The sequence below is a fragment of the Salvelinus fontinalis genome, chromosome 7, assembly GCF_029448725.1.
Source record: "Salvelinus fontinalis isolate EN_2023a chromosome 7, ASM2944872v1, whole genome shotgun sequence".
Lineage (NCBI taxonomy): Eukaryota > Metazoa > Chordata > Actinopteri > Salmoniformes > Salmonidae > Salvelinus > Salvelinus fontinalis.
In genome coordinates, this window is record NC_074671.1 from 41161611 (window position 1) to 41182727 (window position 21117).

General features: G+C 45.4%; 1 protein-coding gene across 1 annotated transcript in view; it reads right to left on the reverse strand.

Annotated features, from left to right (window-relative positions):
- The window catches only part of LOC129859478 (MAGUK p55 subfamily member 7-like), a 277723-nt gene that overhangs the window by 29643 nt on the left and 226963 nt on the right, over positions 1-21117 (reverse strand). The window contains exons 13-16 of the mRNA XM_055929316.1: positions 16634-16804; positions 10503-10583; positions 3073-3166; positions 564-672 (exon numbers count right to left, since the gene is read on the reverse strand). Coding sequence (XP_055785291.1) covers positions 564-672; positions 3073-3166; positions 10503-10583; positions 16634-16804 — 455 coding nt within the window. The remainder of the gene's footprint in view (positions 1-563; positions 673-3072; positions 3167-10502; positions 10584-16633; positions 16805-21117) is intronic.

A 21117-nucleotide genomic window follows, 5' to 3' on the forward strand; every position in this document is an offset into this window, starting at 1 on the left:
GTAAGAGAGTTAGGGTTGGGGCAGGGTGCTAGACCTGGCCTGGGATAATAGGATTTTAGCCCCGGTGGCTTGTGGGGACTCAGCGACATACAGGCTACTTATGAGAGGCTGATCGCACCACCCAGACACATAAGCCAAAGAGGAAATCTTCAAATAAGGAAAATTACCGGTAATTGCTGCTAAAAATGCCAATTTAAGCCGGGTTTGGTTGGTAACCCAGTAAGCAGTCAAGGCCTCTGGAAAGCCGGCACTGCCTCTGAAGCCCTCTGAAGGATGAGATTCCTCTAGGAGATAGGCAGTGAGTGTGCCAAAGGGATATAAATATAGAGGAGAGAAGGATAGAGGGGCGAAGGGAGGGATGGAAAGACAAAGGGAGGGAAAATGAAGGGTAGAGTGGAAGAGCAGAGGGAAGGCAAGGTTGTGTCGGCAACTTGTGTCACTGACATGACACAGAGGATGGAGGGAGTGAACGTGAAGGGTAGAGTACAGGCAAAGAATGAAGGCATGGAGGGTAGAGGGAAAGTAAGGGAAGGATATATGTGTCGGGGACTTGTGTGACTCACATGAGGCTGAACGTCCAGCAGGCACACCTTGTTCTTGGACAGGACAGAATGCACAGAGTCCAGACTGGTCCCATAGTAGTTCCCGTTATACTCACCATGCTCTACGAATCTACAGAGAGAGCAGGAGGGAGGGGTAGAGAGAGCAGGAGGGAAGGGTAGAGAGAGCAGGAGGGAGGGGTAGAGAGAGCAGGAGGGAGGGTAGAGAGAGTGGGGGTAGAGAGAGAGAAAGAGAGAGATTAGAACAACTTTAATGTCTTAAAAGATGCAATTAATTTTGTAGCACACAAATCCACACAGAGACAGAGAGGGAAAGTCATGTAGAGAGAGGGATGAAAAAGCAGAATAGCGGAACAGTTAGTAAAGGTTTCACTAAAGTCATTTAGAAGTACAGGCTGGGATTAACATTAAGATTAATGTAAAATAAAACCAATTTATCGTTCACCTACCATGAGGACTAACATACTGTATTATAATCTCATTCTAAGGCACTTCAGTTCACTCCTTTCTTATATATATATACTATCCAAACACATATGTGCAGCATACGCACACACAGGCACAGGCGCACACACAATTCTGACCGAGATTCCGCTCAGAACAAGGATATTATAAAAGCCTGCAGTACCGCAACCACTGACAGATCGTCAGATAGCATTTTTTGTACAACACCAATCCAAACCATTTTGGCACAATAATCCTTTATACTGTATACTCTTCTATGTTACACTTTAAATCAGTAACACCTGTTTGTTTAAAGTGTAAAGAAGGTGAATGCCAGGAGCGTGTGTTTGCATGTGTGTGTTTGTATGTGTGTGTTTGTATGTGTGTGTGCCTCACTAAACCTGGGCTTCAAGAGAGAAGCAGTGGAAGAAGGCAAACAAACAGTTTTCCACCGCCTAATCGCTCTGCTTCAAACTGATCACTGTCATAAAACACCCCGCCACTGAGGGTTTTTAGAGGAGAAGAGAGACAGAGGAAGAAAAGAAAGACAGAAGTCTCTAAAAACAAGACAGTGTGTGTGTCGTGTGCATTGGTAGACTTTGAGTGCATTCCAAATGGCCCCTTAGTCCCTATACAGTGCACTACTTTTTACCAGGGCACATATGGCTCTGGTCAAAAGTAGGGCACCATGTATAGAATAGGATACCATTTGGGATGCACACTCAGACTGGTCCTGATGATCATTGGGCTGAATGTCTGTATTACTGCACTTAAATCCATGTAAAACACAATTTATAGTAATTGCACCCAGTAAGTACATTTTATTCAGCTTCAGAAAAGGAGCCTGTAGTCTAACAAGCTCTTACTGTATATTTGTTTATGGGAAATTCATTTAAAAGGCATACAGTAGCCTATGTTTAAAAAGGCATGCCATAGCCATACACTGCATAGGCTATACTGTTTGTTGCTGCTATATAAATTGGGAGAGCTACTGTGGACAAGCTAGCATGCCAGGAGAGGTTCAGCTAAATTGGGACTGTATGGATGCTATCCATTTTTAGCAGGGAACAGGGCTTTCCTTGGGAACGTTACACCCACTTTCACGCGCCACTACCGACTGTGGCCAATTTCTCAAGGAGGTTTTCCCTACTGGCACTTAGAGAGAGAGAGCGTCTGTCTGTGTGTGTGTGTGTGTGTGCACATTGTTCTGATTGCATGCGACGAGGCGCAACGTAAACAAGTCCATCTCACTCTTCTCCTCTCTCCAGCGCCTTATAATTTGTGTCTGTCAGCTGATATGTGTGTGTATGTGGAGTGTCCCGAGTGTTGCAGCCACATCGCAGTCTCCCCATTTACCCCTGACTCTAAACTCCGCGAAAAACATCCCATGCCGTGCCCCATCACCAACCACAGCTGAACCAGCCCTAAAAATACAACAACCCAACCTGGTCCCAGCCTCCCTCTGCCCCAGCCATCCTGTTGTGTTGTATGTGTGCGTGTGTTCTACTGTGTATGTCATGTGTTTTTGGGGGGCGAGAAGGGCGGGAAGGCATCCATTACTAAGGATGACGATTTCGGTTTCAATTTGTCCACCGCATAATGTTAGAGCGGCTCCCGGGTGTCAGTGTCGGAAACGGGACCCGGGGGCACCTCAAAGAAACACACACACACACACACACAGGGCAGAAAGGGGCCCACTGTGACCTTGGGGCTCTTGTAAAGGGTGGCTTTGTTACAAAGTACCACCTCACACTCAGAGAAGGAGAGCCATAGGGGAGAGCACTGGTCTATTTACAGAGAACCCTGCTCACGTCAGCTGAATTCCTTCCCCAGGCTGTCTCTCACGGTTACAGTTACACTGCCCCTAGTGGCGAAGGAGGAGATGTCAGAATTTGGTTGATTCCAAAACGAAATACTGAGATCTCAAATATATGAGTTATAGTTACATTACAGTTGTAGTGCCTGTGGGAATGGAAGGATGCGGATAGTATGTATTTGAGATTAGTATTGTATTAGAGATGAGATTAGTGCTGGTTATAGATGTCTGCTTCTTAAAGCCGCTTCTTACTTGTTGTTTTGGATGTCCGTCTCAAATATATTTTTGGAGATGAAGTGATACTCCACCCCGTCAATCTCCTGGTTTCTCTTCGGCCGGCTGGTGTCTGGAGTACAGGGAGAGAGGAGAGGGGGGTGGAGGGGGAGAGTGAGATAGAAAGAAAGATGGGGAGAGAGAGAGAGGATGGTGAGAGATACATCACTACTAATCCAGACATTCTGAGTCATAGTTCTAACATGAATCGTTCCTTATTACCATCCCAGTAATAAGTCAGTAGTGTACACACATGCACGCACACAAACAGACAAGCACACACAAGCATGCACAGACAGGAGCAGTTCCATTAAACGGAGACTGAGAGGGTAATGTAATTGAGTTGGGTAACTCTCATTAAGATCAGTTCCGACATTTACTTCCCTATAAACCTCTGCCATTAAAAGTGTGACACGTGGAGGGAGCGTGAACGGCAGCACTGTGCGTGTGTATGTGAAAGCAGCTAGGACTGGCCCGGTTCCAGCGGATTTGAGAGTTGGGAGAGGTCCCTCTGTGCCGTCTTGGGACGTTGAACCGCCGCTTGTTTAATGAGAGCTACAGGGGTCAGAGGTCAACTCCGTTACACTCCTCAGACAAATTGTCTGCACGCTCCAACCAGTTCCAAAACAAACTATTAAACTTTTATCACTGTTCCTGCAACCGCCACACCAGGTTTACTGTTTTTTCCTCCTTTTTTTATAATTTGGCATGTGCCTGAGATGTGGTCCTTTCTGGGATGTGTCCTCAGTCATCGGAACAGAGTGGAGGGACAGGGACTAACGTGTTCTTTTTCGATACTGTATGTTGTTATGTGAGTGGCCAGTGGAGTTCACGGACGAACACCTATACTACCGGTCAAAAGTTTTAGAACACCTACTCATTCAAGGGTTTTTCTTTATTTTTTACCATTTTCTACATTGTAGAATAATAGTGAAGACATCAAAACTATGAAATAACACATATGGAATCATGTAGTAACCAAAAAAGTGTTAAAGAAATCTACATATATTTTATATTTGAGATTCTTCAAAGTAGCCACCCTTTACCTTGATCACAGCTTTGCACATTCTTGCCATTCTCTCAACCAGCTTCATGTGGAATGCATTTTAATTAACAGGTGTGCCTTCTTAAAAGTTAATTTGTCTAATTTCTTTCCTTCTTAATGCGTTTGAGCCATCAGTTGTGTTGTGACAAGGTAGGGGGGTATACAGAAGATGGTATTTTACCAAATAGGGCTAAGTCCATATTATGGCAAGAACAGATCAAATAAGCAAAGAGAAATGACAGTCCATTATTACTTTAAGACATGAAGGTCAGTCAATACGGTAAATGTAAGAACTTTGAAAGTCTCTTCAATGTGGTCGCAAAAACAAACAAGCACTATGATGAAACTGGCTATCAGTCAGTTAGTGAGCATTTCTCTTTTGCCATGATAATCTATTCGCCTGACAGGTGTGGCATGTCAAGAAACGGACTAAACAGCATGATCATTACACAGGTGCACCTTGTGCTGGGTACAATAAAAAGCCACTCTAAAATGTGTAGTTTTTGTCACACAACACAATGCCAGAGATGTCTCAAGTTTTGAGGGAGCGTGCATTTCGCATGCTGACTGCAGAAATGTCCACCAGAGCTGTTGCCAGTGGAAGTAGGACCCTCCACCTTGCATAGGGCATCGCAGCTGGTATAGCTGCCAGCAAAACAGTTGACCTCCAACTGCTGCTTCACTGCTCATATCCTTATCATTATATTATATTATCAAATCACTGTAACGATTCTCCTCTTCGTCTGACGAGGAGTAAGAAGGATCGGACAAGGGCCTCCCGGGTGGTGCAGTGGTCTAGGGCACTGCATTGCAGTGCTAGCTGCGCCACCAGAGTCTCTGGGTTTGTGCCCAGGCTCTGTCACAGCCGGCCGCGACCGGGAGGTCCGTGGGGCGACGCACAATTGGCATAGCGTCATCCGGGTTAGGGAGGGTTTGGCTGGTAGGGATATCCTTGTCTCATCGCGCTCCAGCGACTCCTGTGGCGGGCCAGGCGCAGTGCGCGCTAACCGAGGGGGCCAGGTGCACGGTGTTTCCTCCGACACATTGGTGCGGCTGGCTTCCGGGTTGGAGGCGCGCTGTGTTAAGAAGCAGTGTGGCTTGGTTGGGTTGTGCTTCGGAGGACGCATGGCTTTCGACCTTCGTCTCTCCCGAGCCCGTCGCGGAGTTGTAGCGATGAGGCAAGATAGTAATTACTAGCGATTGGATACCACGAAAATTGGGGAGAAAAGGGGATAAAATTTTATTTAAAAAAATTAAAAAAGAAGGATCGGACCAATGTGCAGCGTAGTAAGTGTCCATTTTAATTTATTAAAACTGAACACTAAAAAAAATACAAAATAACAAAGTGAATGGTACAAAGGAAAATCGAAACAGTCCCGAAAGGTGCAAACACATAACAGGAAACAATCACCCACAACACACAATGAAAAACAGGCTACCTAAATATGGCTCCCAATCAGAGACAATGACTGACACCTGCCTCTGATTGAGAACCATACTAGGCCAAACACATAGAAATCTAACAACAGAACAAAACATAGAAAAACAACATAGAATGCCCACTCCAACTCACACCCTGACCAAACTAAAATAAAGACATAAAAAAGGAACTAAGGTCAGAACGTGACAATCACACACTAAACACAGATGAGGGGAAACTACAAAACCTTAAGAGGGACAAACAAACAGCACATCTCACAAACACAGAATAGTGCCAGTTCAGCCTCTTAAGAATGGAAGAGGGCGAGATTAGTTTGTGAGACAGAGCTGAGGGACTCTCAGCACGGTCAGTTGGTGAGTCTCTTATCACTTGGTTTTCTCCTCAGAGTAGTCGTTTTAGAGAATTTGGCAGTATGTCAAACCGGTCCCACAACCACAGACCACGTGTAACCACGCCAGCCCAGGACCTCCACATCCTGATTATTCACCTGCGGGATGACTCGTGACTTGACTTGGACTTGAGCCTTATGACTCAGCCTGACTTGATACCCTCCCCAAGCCCAAATATTAAAAATGATGCTATTAAAAAAAGTGTGCAGCCCATCAATTCTTCATTTAACAGATTACATTTTGAATTGGACAGCAGCCAATTCAATTGTGCCAGCTGAGAAAATGTTGTGCGAGGCAGTGCGTGGCAGTGCAGAGGAACGTCGGCTGGTGAATTCAGATGGAGCCCTTGGAAAGATGATACCCAAAATGAATAGAATATTAATATAAAGACAACGCTGTATCAAAAAACAGATTGCAACTTGCAAAACATGCCGGAAGAAAATTACAGACAGAGGCGCAACAATTTCCAACTTTGTTCGACATTTGAAGCTGCACAATGAACGGTAAGTCGTGGCTAATATAGCCGACAGCTATATATTTTATTACTTCACTAATGTATCATGTAGGCTAGCGTAACGTTAAATCAATGAGCCTCCACACAGTCAGTCTGTGCGGGAACGTGATCATTGCACCCAAGATTGAGCTACAAATGGCTAGGCAGTTGGTAGCCTAAATCCTGCCTGATGTTCCTAAAACAAGGTTGGGCGATTGTGTACAAGTCTACGTTGCCCGATTGCGCCCCATAGCGATCCTCGATAGTCAATCACTATTGGGGGGTCTTTCTCGTGGCTACCCATGTATTTTCATCGAAATATAACATTTATTTGGAAAGTAATAAATATATAGATATTTTTAAAAGCATTCATGATTTGCGTAAATGTAATATACAAACTATTACTCTTGTTAAAAATATGAAATGGTATTACATTTGGTGAAGAGCACATTATGACTTGTTTAAAACTCGAAACCCAAAGATTAGGACTTGAGACTTGCCTGTCTTGACTTGGGACTTGAGTGCAATGACTTGGTCCCACCTCTGGTCACCAGACATGTCACCCATTGAGCATGTTTGGGATGCTCTAGATTGACGTGCACGACATCGTGTTCCAGTTCCCGCCAATATCCAGCCACTTCGCACAGCCATTGAAGACAGGCCACAATCAACAGCCTGATCAACTCTATGCGAAGGAAATGTGCCGCGAAGCATAAGGCATGAGGTGATCACACCAGATACTGACTGGTTTTCTGATCCACGCCCCTACTTTAAAAAATATATATTTATGACCAACATATACATATCTGTATTCCCAGTCATGTGAAATCCATATATTTGGGTCTAATGATTTTATTTAGATTGACAGATTTCCTTATATGAACTGAACTCAGTATAACCTTTGAAATTGTTGCATGTTACTTTTATATCTTTGTTTAGTGTCGATTGGACAATACAAACACTTTACTTGCTACATGGAAATTAAGAGGGTTACTGTCAAAATGATTTATTAAAAGAAATAATCAAATATAGACATTGGTGTGAGATGACGGGCTCATGGGCCCCCAGAGCTCGTGGGCCCCCCTACCTTGCGTGGGCTGCAGGGGCTTCCACTACGCCATTGTTTTCAGTACATATAGACAAAATGAATCCATATTATTTACCATCTGCTCAGTGGCATAGGAAATATTTACGGTGCAACAAAGGAATCTGAAATGAATTTCATTCCCCAATCATGGAAAATATCTGTCAGTGATTCTGGCCTCAAATCAAAATGTTTAACCCCTATCCTAATGGCTTATTGCAATCATTTTAGTGTTTCTGACTGGCTGGTTTACATTTGACATACACAGGGAGGGAAGAAAAAGCCTTCACTTCAGAAATACGTCGGGTTTTTTATTAACAAAAGGGGGTAGCGGCAAGTGTTAAATATATCCATCTGTAGTCTGTACGTTGGCAGTGATCAAATAAAAAGGGGGAAAATAGATACTTTCCGAGACCCTTTCCCTCTCAATGAAACACAGAGGTCTAGTACACTATATGTCATCATCTATAAGGGGTTAGACTATGTCTGGGGCCTATTAGACATACAACCATGGGTCACATTTGTGAACAATTAACAGCAGGAATTATGGAGAAAAGAGTGACTGTGATGGGATTTTAATACCAGTGACATTTCAAGTGTCAGACGTAGAATGGGACACATCCATTATGCCACGCTGCATGTTACAATTATGGCAATTAATATCAACAGTTTCCCTTTTTCCTCTCCTCCTCGCACATTTGCCAGCTAGCCTGCAGTAAATATGCAATTACTCAGCTTAACTGCATAAATCAAACCAATTCATTTGTTCTAACATGTTGGCCTTGGTTAGGGCTTGTGGGCTCATAAATAGTTTTTTGCTCCTCCATGCTGAAAAAAAACCTAGAAAAAGTTAAAAACTCAGCGTTGGCAGCGGTGTGAGTCAAAGTCACAAGCATTATAGTGCTGGATGGTGTCCAGAATTATGGCAAGCTGTCATTTTATTCTTATAGATGGAGGGAGGGGGATAGATGGAGGGAGAGGGGGATAGAGGGTAAGGGAGCATGGTCGGGGAGAGAGAGTTGGAGGTGGAGAGTGGGGAGGGAGAGGATAGAGAAAGGGGAAGGGAGTACAGTAGTGGTGCCAAAACATGAGGCAGTGGAATGGCATTTCTTCAGGAGGTAGAAAATAAAGCACTGTTTCCTCCATCACTCTCTGCTTGTCATACGGGCTGCGAAAAACAGACAATTACACAGTCAGGAGGAGAACCACTCCACTCGCCTGGGTCGGAGAGTGTGTGTGTGAGCGAGAGTGTGTGTGTGTGAGAGAGAGTGTATGTGGCTGTCTGGAGGACTGGGGCCTTGAGACGCACAGTCCCCCAGCCTGAGAGAAACGCCTTGGCGTTAGTTAGTCACCCACAGACAGCGCAGTGTGTGTGAGTGTGTGTGTGTGAGAGAGAGAGAGAGTGTGTGTGTCTGTCTGGAGGCCTGGGGCCTTGAGACGCACAGTCCCCCAGCCTGAGAGCAACGCCTTGGCATTAGTCACCCCCAGACACCTCAGTGTGTATGAGTGTGTCTGTGCGTGAGTGTGTGTGCCTCCGTGCATGGGTCTATGGACCTTCACCCTTAACAACCACGAAGGCGAAAACCTAATTGGCACCAGAACGCTAAAACCCCTTCATCCAGGGTGATTGTCCGAGTTCTTACCAGTTTAAAAATCACAGGGGACATTTGGCCTCAGTTTAGAATCTAATCTGGCACACTGCGTTCAGTGTACACTACCAGTCATTGTGTATGAGGGTTCAGCTCACTGTGGGAGTGTCCGTCCAAAATGGCACCCTATTCCCTATACACTGAGTGTACAAATCATTAGGAACACCTTCCTAATATTGATTGCACCCCCTTTTGCCCTCAGAACAGCTTCAATTAGTTGGGGCATGGAATACAAGGTGTCGAAAGCTATGTTGACTCCAACAGTTGTGTCAAGTTAGCTGGATGTCCTTTTGGTGGTGGACCATTCTTGATACACATGGGAAACAGTTGAGCATAAAAAACCTGGCGGCGTTGCAGTTCTTGACACACTTAAACCGGTGCAACTGGCACTTAAATATTTTGTATTCCCCATTCACCCTCTGAATGGCACATATACACAATCCATGTCACACTTGTCTCAAGGCTGACACATCTTTCTTTAACCTGTCTCCTCCCCTTCATCTACACTGATACAAGTGGATTCAACAGGTGACATCAATAAGGGTTCATAGTGTTTGGCCAGCAGCATACCACTCTGCATCCCACTGCTGGATTGCCTCTGAAGCTAAGCAGGGTTGGTCCCTGGATGCTGCTGGAAGTGGTGTTGGAGGCCAGTACGAGGCAATCTATTCTCTGGTCAATTTTTTTATTTATCCCAATGCCCCGGGAAGTGATTAGGGACATTGCCCTGTGTAGGATGCTGTCTTTCGGATGGGACGTTAAACGGATATCCTGACTCTTTGTGGTCAACAAAGATCCCATGGCACTTACCGTAAGAGTAGGGGTGTTAATCCCGGTGTCCTGGACAAATTCCCAATCATACCATCATGACCACCTAATCATCCCCAGCTTCCAATTGGCTCATTCATCTCAGTAACTATTCACCAAGTCATTGCTGTAAATGAGAACGTTTTCTCAGTCAACTTAACAGGTAAAATATGTTTTATTCACTTGGTCAGTCCGTCATGGAAAAATATTTTGTATACAGCTTCATCTGCCCTGGTAAAAAGTAGTGCACTACATAGTGAACAGGGTGTCATTTGGGATGCACTAAGAGCAACTTGTCTCCATAACCAGACCAGAGCCCCCCCCCCCCCCAACACACACACACTGGTCTGGCAGAGATGTTCTAGTCTACGGGTCAGCGGCAGGTGGACCCACGCACACACACCTCCACCAGTCTGGGTCAGCGGCGGGTGGAAATACGTGTGTATGCGTGTGTGTGTGAGTGTCTAACTGTAACTACGGGTCACAAGCGGTTAGACTTACGTGGCACGGTGACGCTGAAGTGTTGGGGGTCAGAGATCAGCAGCTTCCTCTTCAGCTCATTTAGACCGACCCCCGCGGGACCTGGAGAGAGACAAAGAGAAAGAGTGAGCAAGAGAGAGAGAGGCAGAGAGAGACAGAGACAGAGAGAGACAGAGAGAGGGAGGGAGAGAGGGAGAGAAGGAGGGAGGAAGAGAAAGGGAGTCTAGCATTATTAAAACAACATCAGTCATGCAGTCATCACTGCCTCCTCATAATAAAGGTGGGCTTGCGAGAGGCCGGGCCGGAGGAGCGAGGCAGTGTGGAGGCCAGGTCCAGGACAGGACGCAGCGTAGCGGAATGTTTTCCGTCCCATACGCCAATGACAGACACTGATAAATGGAGCTCAGGCCAAGTTTCAGCACCGACCGTTTGTGTGCTGGTGTTTACAGACCTACTGTAGGCAGACCCACACACATACACACACACACCTCGGTCCACGGTTTGGGGCCAGATTGTGAAACTCACTGACCGAGACCTCTGTGCTCTCACTACTGTAGATATGACTGGGGTGTAGTGACAGGAGGAGAAAAGGAGGAGAGGAGCGAGGGAGAGAGAGGATTGCAGCACCAAAGGGGCCTGCCAAGAGAGCACTTTGTTGTGTTTCCCTGAACAGCCTGAAAAATCAACAAGGACCCGTCCCAGTGGGCAGCTGGGTTTTCCATCACATCTACTGGAGAGAGGGAGGGAGGGAGGAAGGGGAGGAGAGCAGTAGGGAAGAGGGAGAGAGGGATGGAGGGATGGAGAGGGAGGGATAGAGCGAGAGAGGGAGATAGGGATAGGGATGGAGAGATGTAAAGAGGGAGAGAGAGAGCGGGAGAGCGAAAGAGAGAGAGAGAAGGGGGGTAATGCAATATTGATTTGTCTGCGGCTCCAGAGCCTTGCGGTCCCACCTCTGACATCTCACCCTCTCTCTCTTCCCCCTGTCTCCCTCTACACCCTCCTGAAAATATATACTAGATGACTTCAGCAGGAATGGCTAAGCTGATATATGAGGCTAATTCAAACAGACTCCATATACATGTCTTCAAATAGTGTGGACAACAATCAACTCCGGAAGTACAAGGTTCCATGCCCCTGGTTCTAGAAGCGTTACCACGGCAACTAGCTCCACAGCTGCTCTCTACAGTCTACCTGTAGAAAGGCACAAAGGCAGGGTTGATCCTGGACGGAATTCCTGACATGGTTGTCGTTCTGGGCAGGCACCACGAACGCATCAGGCACTATTGGAAATTCATTTTCGCAGGCAAATGTGTTTAGCAGGCTGCCATCTAAAACAAATGGACATTGAGTTCACTCACTGATGTGGATGAGGTGGAAAAAGAGAGCGAGAGAGAAAAAAGAGGGAGATGGGGTTATAAGCTGAAGTTTAACACAAGCGCTGTACTGTTAGACATCAGAGTGAGGATCCTATGTCCCTTGTCTGTTTGTCTCTGTCCTATCTGGTGTGTTCACCTACACTTCACCCCCCCCCCCCCCCCCACCCGTCCGTCCGTCCGTCCATCCAGAGAGGTTTTAAGCTGCTCTGATAAACAGGTGCAAACAGGCTGCCTTTTAGAGCCAGTGTGTGTGTGTGTGTGTGTGTGTGTGTGAGAAAGAGACAGAGAGCCACTTCAGGCCACGCAACGCACACCTACAGGCCTGATACAGACAGACAATTACACTCGTAACACTCCCTAGTCCTAGGCTACTTCCCAAATGGCATCCTATTCCCTATGAGCCCTGGTCAAAAGTAGTGCACTACATAGACAATAGAGTACCATTTGAGACACAACCCTAGTTTACCGCTCGGCCACATGTCCTCCGTCACATGGTCCCTGTAAGTGATAAAAGCTGTTTCCTCAGCACATTCATCCTGTTCCCTGTGTAAGAAAAATAAAAAGGAGAAATCGACCAATAGCGCGGGCCGCCGGGCTCTAGCAAAGTGCAGTCGCCATCTCACATAAACAGCACATGGCCGCATGAAGACAGCAATCAATCTTTCAGGAGAGTTTTTAGTGAAAAAGTCCAAAAGGGGTCTTGCCACTCCTCGCCACGTAGATTTATTAAGACGAGGAAACGGAGTTAACTTTTTTAATTTGTTTTGAGAGACCACAAGGAATGTGACTGTGCTGTTTAAAGAAGGATGTGTGTGTGTGTGTGTGACTGTGCTGTTTAAAGAAGGACGTGTGTGTGTGTGTGTGGCGGCGGAGATCTGGCATATTGTTGTAGGTGTTAAAGGCGCTGGAGCGTACTAATACAGGCCTTTTATGACCCGTATCTCAGAACAGTGGTAAGACAGAGAAGCAGGCTGCATGCTACTACCCCCCAGTCTAGGTCTGCTTCCCAAATGTCAGTCAATTCCCTTTATAGTGCAATAATTTTTGACCAGGGCCAATAGGGTAGTTTACTATAAAGGGAATAGGGAGCCATTTGGTACACAGCCCCAGAGATCAGAGTTTTTCAGTTCAAACACGGTTGTTTGTCTGAAGTAGAGCGGAGTAGAGCTGAGCAGCGGTGGTTGTTGGCCCCTCTTCCAGGCGGTATCAGGTCCCACTACGAGAACCTCACTGTGGGATGACAAACGGCTCACGCTCCCTTACACTTCTACAGCTCTCATTACACCATTCTCACCTTCTACATCGCTCCCTCTCCATGCGCTTTCTGCCTGAGTCCCAAATGGCACCCTATACCCTTAATAGTGCACTACTTTTGACCAGGGCCTATAGGGAACAGGGTGCTGTTTGGGACAGACCTCTCACTATCTCTACATCTGATGTACGGCGGAGGACATTCTTCAGAATGCCACGGACGGCCATTAAGGCCTGTGGTGGATTCCATTTGTGCTATCTTCTGCCAATTCAGTACGCTGCCTGTGAGGCCTACACTACACTGTGGTCTCTGGTCTGGTGCTTATTGTCAGAACTAGCAGAAATAAAGAGACTGCTCTATTGTGCATTGTTTGCTTTTAACAATCTCCAATACAATGGCAACCTTATACAATAGAAAAACCCCAATAAAAAAGCATATTTCTTTGCAATTGTTTCTGGATTATACTTGATTGTTATAGTGTGTTGAGTTGTGTTGTATTGCGTCTCCCCCCTCTCTCTCCCCAAGCCATCGGGAAGGAGGGAACGTGGTGGGTCGGTGCTCCTGCCCTCCTCTACTCTGCTAAAGGCAGGCAGGTTGCAGTGCCAGTAAAAGTGTCAGCCTGCATTACTGCCCTCATTAGAGAAACAGCCTTTAATATCTGAAGTCTTAATAACTTCCAGGCCAAACGCAGAGCATATCACATAGAGTTAGACCTGAGGGGAAGTGGAGGGGCGATGTGGACGGTGTGAGGGCTATCCAACCTCCACTGCCTCCCACCACCCAGCCAGACAGAGCAGGCAGGGCTAGAGTATCCTCAGTCTCCCAATGCCTACCCTGCTCTCTTCAGCCCAATAAGCCTAGGACGACAACTATATGCTGAACAATGTCATAAGGCCACAAATGTATTAAATCTCATTCAATGTATTACATTTTTCCACTTACTGTAAGACTATCAGATTCTAGTGAAACTAAATTGACCTTAGCGTTTACAGTAAAACAGGGAAGAATGTAGAGGTAAACAGATCAATTGGCTCTGATAAATATTCAGATTTCATTTGAGAAAACATCAGTGGTTTTCAGTGAACTGTGTGTGTGTGAAATATATTTTTATTGGCCCCACAGATAAGTATCTTGATTCGTCCTTTGTAATAGCAATCTCTCGGTTACCGACATCCATTCTAATAAGAGTAGGGAGAGTATAGGGTCTGCGTTGTTCGTTAGCGCTTATTTTTGACTTTACGTCCACATTGACGAATAAATAGCTCGATGAATGTTGGATTCTCCAGGGACCTTCCTTCCAATAGGAAAACAATGAGAAGAATGCGGGTGTGGGCGTGTGGGTGGAGTGTGGGTGTGTGTCAGTGGAGATGGAAAGAGGAATGAGGATGGGGCCAAGGCAAGCTCAGCACAGAAGACTGCATGGTCGTGTTTAGAGGACCTACACACCGACTTTACTTTCCCCCCATAACTAGGTGCCTGGCGTTTAAAATCGAGATAGATTGAGGAAGGGAGAGAAAAATAGAGTTCCTCATATGGGTTCCTTATAAGAAAAAGTGGGCCAACTTCAGGGAGAAAAAAGAAAGGAAAACATAAAGGAGGGGAAACATAAATCAGATCTTTGCTTCGTTAGGTGTGAAATTGTCCACAGGTTGTGGTCCAGTTTACAGAAGTGAATTGAACATATTGACATTAGTGTTACAGAGGAGAGAGAGGCTGTGGCGGCTTCCACTGTGCTCCACAACCTGGACATGCTGCCTGGCAAGAAAATGGGCTAGCTAATTAGCAACACCCTATGATGAAGTCCACACCACTGCGTTTCACTACACCAAGGCCTGGTCAATCATGCTAAAACAGCCTTGCTTCAACACAAGCCTCTCTGTTTCTTCTGTTAATAAGCGCTTAAAAAAGAAAATCGTCAGAAAGAAGAATGATTCATATCCAGCTGCACCGATCAGTGGGATATCTAACCTTGAGAAGAAAAAGCGATGTGTGAGGTACACATTCATTATTTGTGTCATTTGCAATAATAGTTCCAATTCTTCTATTCAGGTTTTAAGTCTTAATTCTGTTGCACCTGGGCTTAACGTTATTGTTCCACCAGTCGTTGGCACAAAGCTTTACTCAAAGCTACAAAAGAAACAATAAAAAAAAATGCGGCCAGATTAATTTCAAGATTTTGGCACTTTACAAAGCCTTCTGGAGGACTTTGTAATACCAGCCTTAAAGGCAAGTGTTAACAATTCTCTAGTCTAAAAAAAGAGAGAAAACGAACATTGAGAGTCAGAGCAAGGTGCTGTAAATGAAAAGCACCAAATAGGACTGAATCCCCAGCCTGCCAGCCCTGTAGATTCCTCCAGGGATTTGAAAGTGAAGGCGGCTTGCATGAATTGCAAAAATAAAGAGCTAAATGGCAGTATACTGGGAAAAATGGGTTAACCTGTAGACATCAGAGGGTTGGAGTTAACATCAGAATGGCATTAATACTGGGAAAGATGGGTTGATCTGTGGACATCAGAGGGTTGGAGTTAACATCAGAATGGCATTATACTGGGAAAGATGGGTTGATCTGTGGACATCAGAGGATGGGTGTTAAATCAGAACAAATGTTGGATTGGCCACTGTGGGTGAAAATCCAGCACTTGAAGAAAGAGGAAATTAGGAAAATAATGATTTAACTACAGGTACCATAGATGTGAGAGATAATAGCTGTAAGTAGCAGTAGAAGTATTGTTATCCGTTAGTTTACTCCAATCAGGGTAGGGATGGTAGGGTGGGGGGTAAAGAGAAAAATAAATAAATAAGGGGGATTAGAAATGATGCTGACAATTCAATTGATGGAACCTACAATCTGCAATATTTTTCAAAATAAAAGGAAAAAAAACAGCCTTTCTTTCACTCTCTTTCTCAAGCTCTCTCTCTCTCTCTTTCTGGGGAAACCAGTTTTAGACTTAAACAATGGCTTTTGCCTTTCCAATTCCAACAGCCTAGCAGTCCCCAGGTGTCCGTCCCATGGTGGCAGTAGTCAGTTACTCACCAACTACAGCAGGACCACCAGTCCCCCTGCTCCCAGTCCCCCATGGTGGCAGTAGTCAGTTACTCACCGACTACAGCAGGACCACCAGTCCCCCTGCTCCCAGTCCCCCATGGTGGCAGTAGTCAGTTACTCACCGACTACAGCAGGACCACCAGCCCCCCTGCTCCCAGTCCCCCATGGTGGCAGTAGTCAGTTACTCACCGACTACAGCAGGACCACCAGCCCCCCTGCTCCCAGTCCCCCATGATGGCAGTAGTCAGTTACTCACCGACTACAGCAGGACCACCAGCCCCCCATGGTGGCAGTAGTCAGTTACTTGGCTCCACTCTGCCATTGCCTGTGTGTGTGTGTGTGTGACTGTGTGTGTGTGTGTGTGTGTGTGTGTGTGTGTGTGTGTGTGTGTGTGTGTGTGTGTGTGTGTGTGTGTGTGTGTGTGTGTGTGTGTGTGTGTGTGTGTGTGTGTGTGTGTGTGTGTGTGTGTGTGACTCACCGACGAGGACCACAAGCCTGTGCTTGGCCCCACTCTGCCTGCGGTGGGGAGTCACCTCCTCGTAGGTGGTCACGTCAGCCATGTCGTACTGCTCACTCTTCTTACACTCATACATGGATTTGTTGGTCTTCTTGTCTCGCCTGCTGAGCCGGAAGCTCCGGCGAAAACCAGCTACAAATCAGGGAGAGATGGAGGGGGGAGTGAGAAAGAGAAAGTTTAGTCAGTCAGTAAGGGGAAGAAAGGAGGCTGTGTGTGTACAGTATGTACCAGTGCCCTCAGACAGTATTCACACCCTTTGACCTTTTTCACAATTTGTTGTGTTAAAGCCGGAATTAAAAATGGATTAAATTGAGATTTTTGGGTACATTATAATATATTAATATATTCCAAAACATACATCCTGTTTGCAACAAGGCATTAAAGTAATACTGCAAAAAATGTGGTAAAGTAATTCACTTTTTGTCGTGAATACAAAGTGTTATGTTTGGGGTAAATCCAATACAACACATTACTGAGTGCCACTCTCCACATTTTCAAGCATAGTGGTGGCTGCATCATGTTATGGTTATGCTTGTAATCGTTAAGGACTGGGGAGTGAATGTTCCTCAGTGTCCAAGTCACAGTTTTGACTTAAATATACTTGAACATCTATGGCAAGACCTGAAAATGGTTGTCTAGCAATGATCAACAACCAATTTGACAGAGCTTGAAGAATTTTGAAAGCAATATTGGCCAAATGTTGCACAATCCAAGTGTGGAAAGCTCTTAGAGACTTACCCAGAAAGAGTCACAGCTGTAATCGCGGCCAAAAACGCTTCTAGAAAGTATTGACTCAGGGGTGTGAATAATTATGTAAATATAATATTTTGTATTTTATTTTCAATACCTTTGCAAACATTTCTAAAAACATGTTTTGACTTTGTCATTATGGGGTATTGTGTGTAGATTGTATTTATTTAATCAATTTTGAATTCAAACTGGACTAAGTCAAGGGGTATGAATATTTTCTGAAGGCACTGTATTTGTGCCGTCTGTATAAAATGCCTGCAGATACAGATGAACAGTTTTTATTATTATTATCTTGGAAACAGTGCATTTCTGGTTTTATGTACGACAGATGTAACATATTGAGAGTCATATCTGTGCTGTAGGTGAGAGTACTGAACACTAAGCCAAACAGTTTCTCTGGATCAAGTCTGCGCACCAAATGGCACCCTATTCCATATGTAGTGCACAACTTTGACCAAGGCCCATAGGGCTCTGGTCAAAAGTAGTGCACAATATAGGGGATATGGTTCCATTAGGGACACAGCCCTATCACTCAAGCACTTATTAACGTTTCCCCCAAACGACATGCAACGCATTTCAATCCTCTTCTCGCACGTACATAGCTATCTGTGCAGCTCATATAAGGATCATACATAGTGTGGTCTAAAGCTTTTATGTCATATTCTCAAAGACCCATAAAAACATTATTGCCACATTCCTATCCATTTCTCCTCTCAGTTTATGCCATGTACCTCTGATGTAACTTCTCTCATGTCAGAGGAAGCAGCCAAAATGGCACCCTATCCCCTATAGGCCCGGGTCAAAAGTAGTGCACTATATAGGGAATAGGGTGCACAGAGACACAGAGAGATTTGGGACACAGAGAGATGTGATTCAGCTGAGCCTTTTGAACCTGTCTGGTGCGTTTTAAGTACATTGACCTCTTCCTCCTCCAGTCTAGAGGTCAAATAGAAAACTACTCCCGAGTGGTGCAGTGGTCTAAGGCACTGCATCGCAGTGCTTGAGACATCACTATAGACCTTGGTTTGATCACAGGCTGTGTCGCAGCAGGTGACCGGGAGACCCATGAGGCGGCGCACAATTGACCAAGCGTCGTCCGGGTTAGGGGAGGGTTTGGCTGGCAGGGATATCCTTGTCTCATCGCGCTCTAGCGACTCCTTGTGGCGGGCCAGGCGCATGCATGCTGACTTTGGTTGGCAGTTGTACGGTGTTTCCTCCGACACACTGGTGCGGCTGGCTTCCGGGTTAAGTGGTCAGCGTGTCAAGAAGCAGTGCGGCTTGGCAGGTTCGTGTTTCAGGGGACGCATGGCCCTCGACCTTCGACCTCTCCCGAGTCCGTACGGAGGTTGCAGTGATGGGAAATGACTAACTACCAAGTGGATGTCACGAAATTGGGGAAAAAAGGGGTAAAAGTATTACACAAAAAATATAAATAAAAGAGAACAAAAATTTAAAGGAGGGAGGGAGAACTGGGTTTCCATGTAATTCACTGCTGCTTTGTGAATTTACTGCCAGTGGGTTCATGCTTGTACAGTTGACACAACTGCTAGGCTAGGTCTTCTCAGACTATTTTGGGTAGATGGTATGTATGTATGTATGTATGTATGTATGTATGTATGTATGTATGTATGTATGTATGTATGTATGTATGTATGTATGTATGTATGCATGTATGTATGTATGTATGTACGTATGTATGTATGTATGTGTGTGTATGTGAACAGTATGTATGTGTGTGTGTGTGTGTGTGTGTGTGTGTGTGTGTGTGTGTGTGTGTGTGTGTGTGTGTGTGTGTGTGCGTGCGTGCGTGCGTGCGTGCGTGCGTGCGTGCGTGCGTGCGTGCGTGCGTGCGTGCGTGCGTGCGTGCGTGTGTGTGTGTGTAAGGAAGTCTTTGCAGTGGTGGCATTCCACGGACATGCATCGATCAGACATGACAAAAGGTCTGGTTTGAATGCTCTACAGTACGGCAGTATCAAACAAAAATAAATATATCCCGAATTTGAAGAGCGCATCTTCATATTTCTGACAGATGCTGATTAAGCCAAAATCCCCAAACATAGGACACCTAATATCACGTTTCTGCACATGGCAGTAGGTCTCTCTCTCTCTTTCTCTTTCTTTTAAACAGTGACTAATGAACCCAGCTATATGATGCAAGATGACCCAGTAAGACTAAGACAGCAGGAAAATTATGGACTGAAGAGAAAAGAAGAAAAGGAAAAATAAATGATCCAAACCTTTAATACTTTCCAAAACATAGAGAAACCGCGATGCGCGTGTCGGACGAGCACTGTGCAAATGTGCCCCAAAAGAGAGAGACCGTCTAGCTAAATTCTTTTGAGCTTCTTGTTCTTTTCCAAACAGTCACTAAACAGTCACTGCTAAATTGTAATTATTCGATTTATTTCCTACCTCATGCCTTTTGCACACATTGTGTATAGATTCTCTTTTTTTTCTACCATGTTATTGACTTGTTTATTGTTTACTCCATGTGTAACTCTGTGTTGTTGTCTGTTCACACTGCTATGCTTTATCTTGGCCAGGTCGCAGTTGCAAATGAGAACTTAAAAAAAAAAATAAGGGATAGAGAAGGACCTACACTGTGTTACAAATAAAACACGCCGTAAGTCAAACGCTGTGCTAAAGCACAATTCTGCATGTGTGTGTGTGTGTGTGTGTGTGTGTGTGTGTGTACCCTAGAGTCTAGGTATTGTGTTACAGCTAACATTCAGGGCAGACTTTTTTCCACTATGGGCAGGACAGCACTTTGTGATTTAAGACTATGTTATCAGTGCCATTTCTCCTGCGGTGTATCCTTCTCATTAAAACCCCCACTGCCCTAACCGAACCCCGGCCAGACATAATTAGCCATCAGCTTGCCACACAGTGGAAAAGATGCACTGCTGCTAGCTACATTACTGTAACAGCAAGCCACGCACAATGCCATCATCATCCTCAATCGTTAATATCATAGCAATACCCACAATACTATTATTAAGCCATTGCTGGGTTGATAATATCAGCTAAGGTTGTCCCTGGTCAAAAGTAGTGCACTATATAGGGAATAGGGTATCATTTGGGACAGAAACAGACTCCAGAGCGGGTTCAATCAGATCCAAAACTACCCCCTTTCCCCCTCCCAAGTGGATCGGTCTAATACTGTGGTCTGATTAGCACAAGTTGTTCCATTCGATTAGGGGGCCTTTCGGCGCCCAGAAGGCGCCTGCGTTTCATTGGCTCTGTCAGAGGGAATCTCTTTGTTTTCCTTCAGGGAGGCAGGTGCACGCCGTTTCATTACCAGTCTCAGCTGCAGCCAGTCAATACACATCTCTGTTGCTGTAGTTGAAGGGCCCTCCGTAATCCCGGGCCCTTCAAAATCACTTAAACCCTTCTAGACAGCTCCATCCAAATAACAGAAAATAACTAACCCCCATCTCCTCTACTCTATTCGTGGCCAAGGATAAATAAATCCAAGGTTTGAAAACGCACGCGTGTAGACATAGACAGGCACACATACATACATACACACACACACACACACACACACACACACACACACACACACACACACACACACACACACACACACACGGACATATGTACGAACGTACGTGCACACATACACATGCTGCCATGGAGACAGAATTAGATGAGACCAGAGAGAGAAGGCTGGAAATGCATTCAATCCAGATATA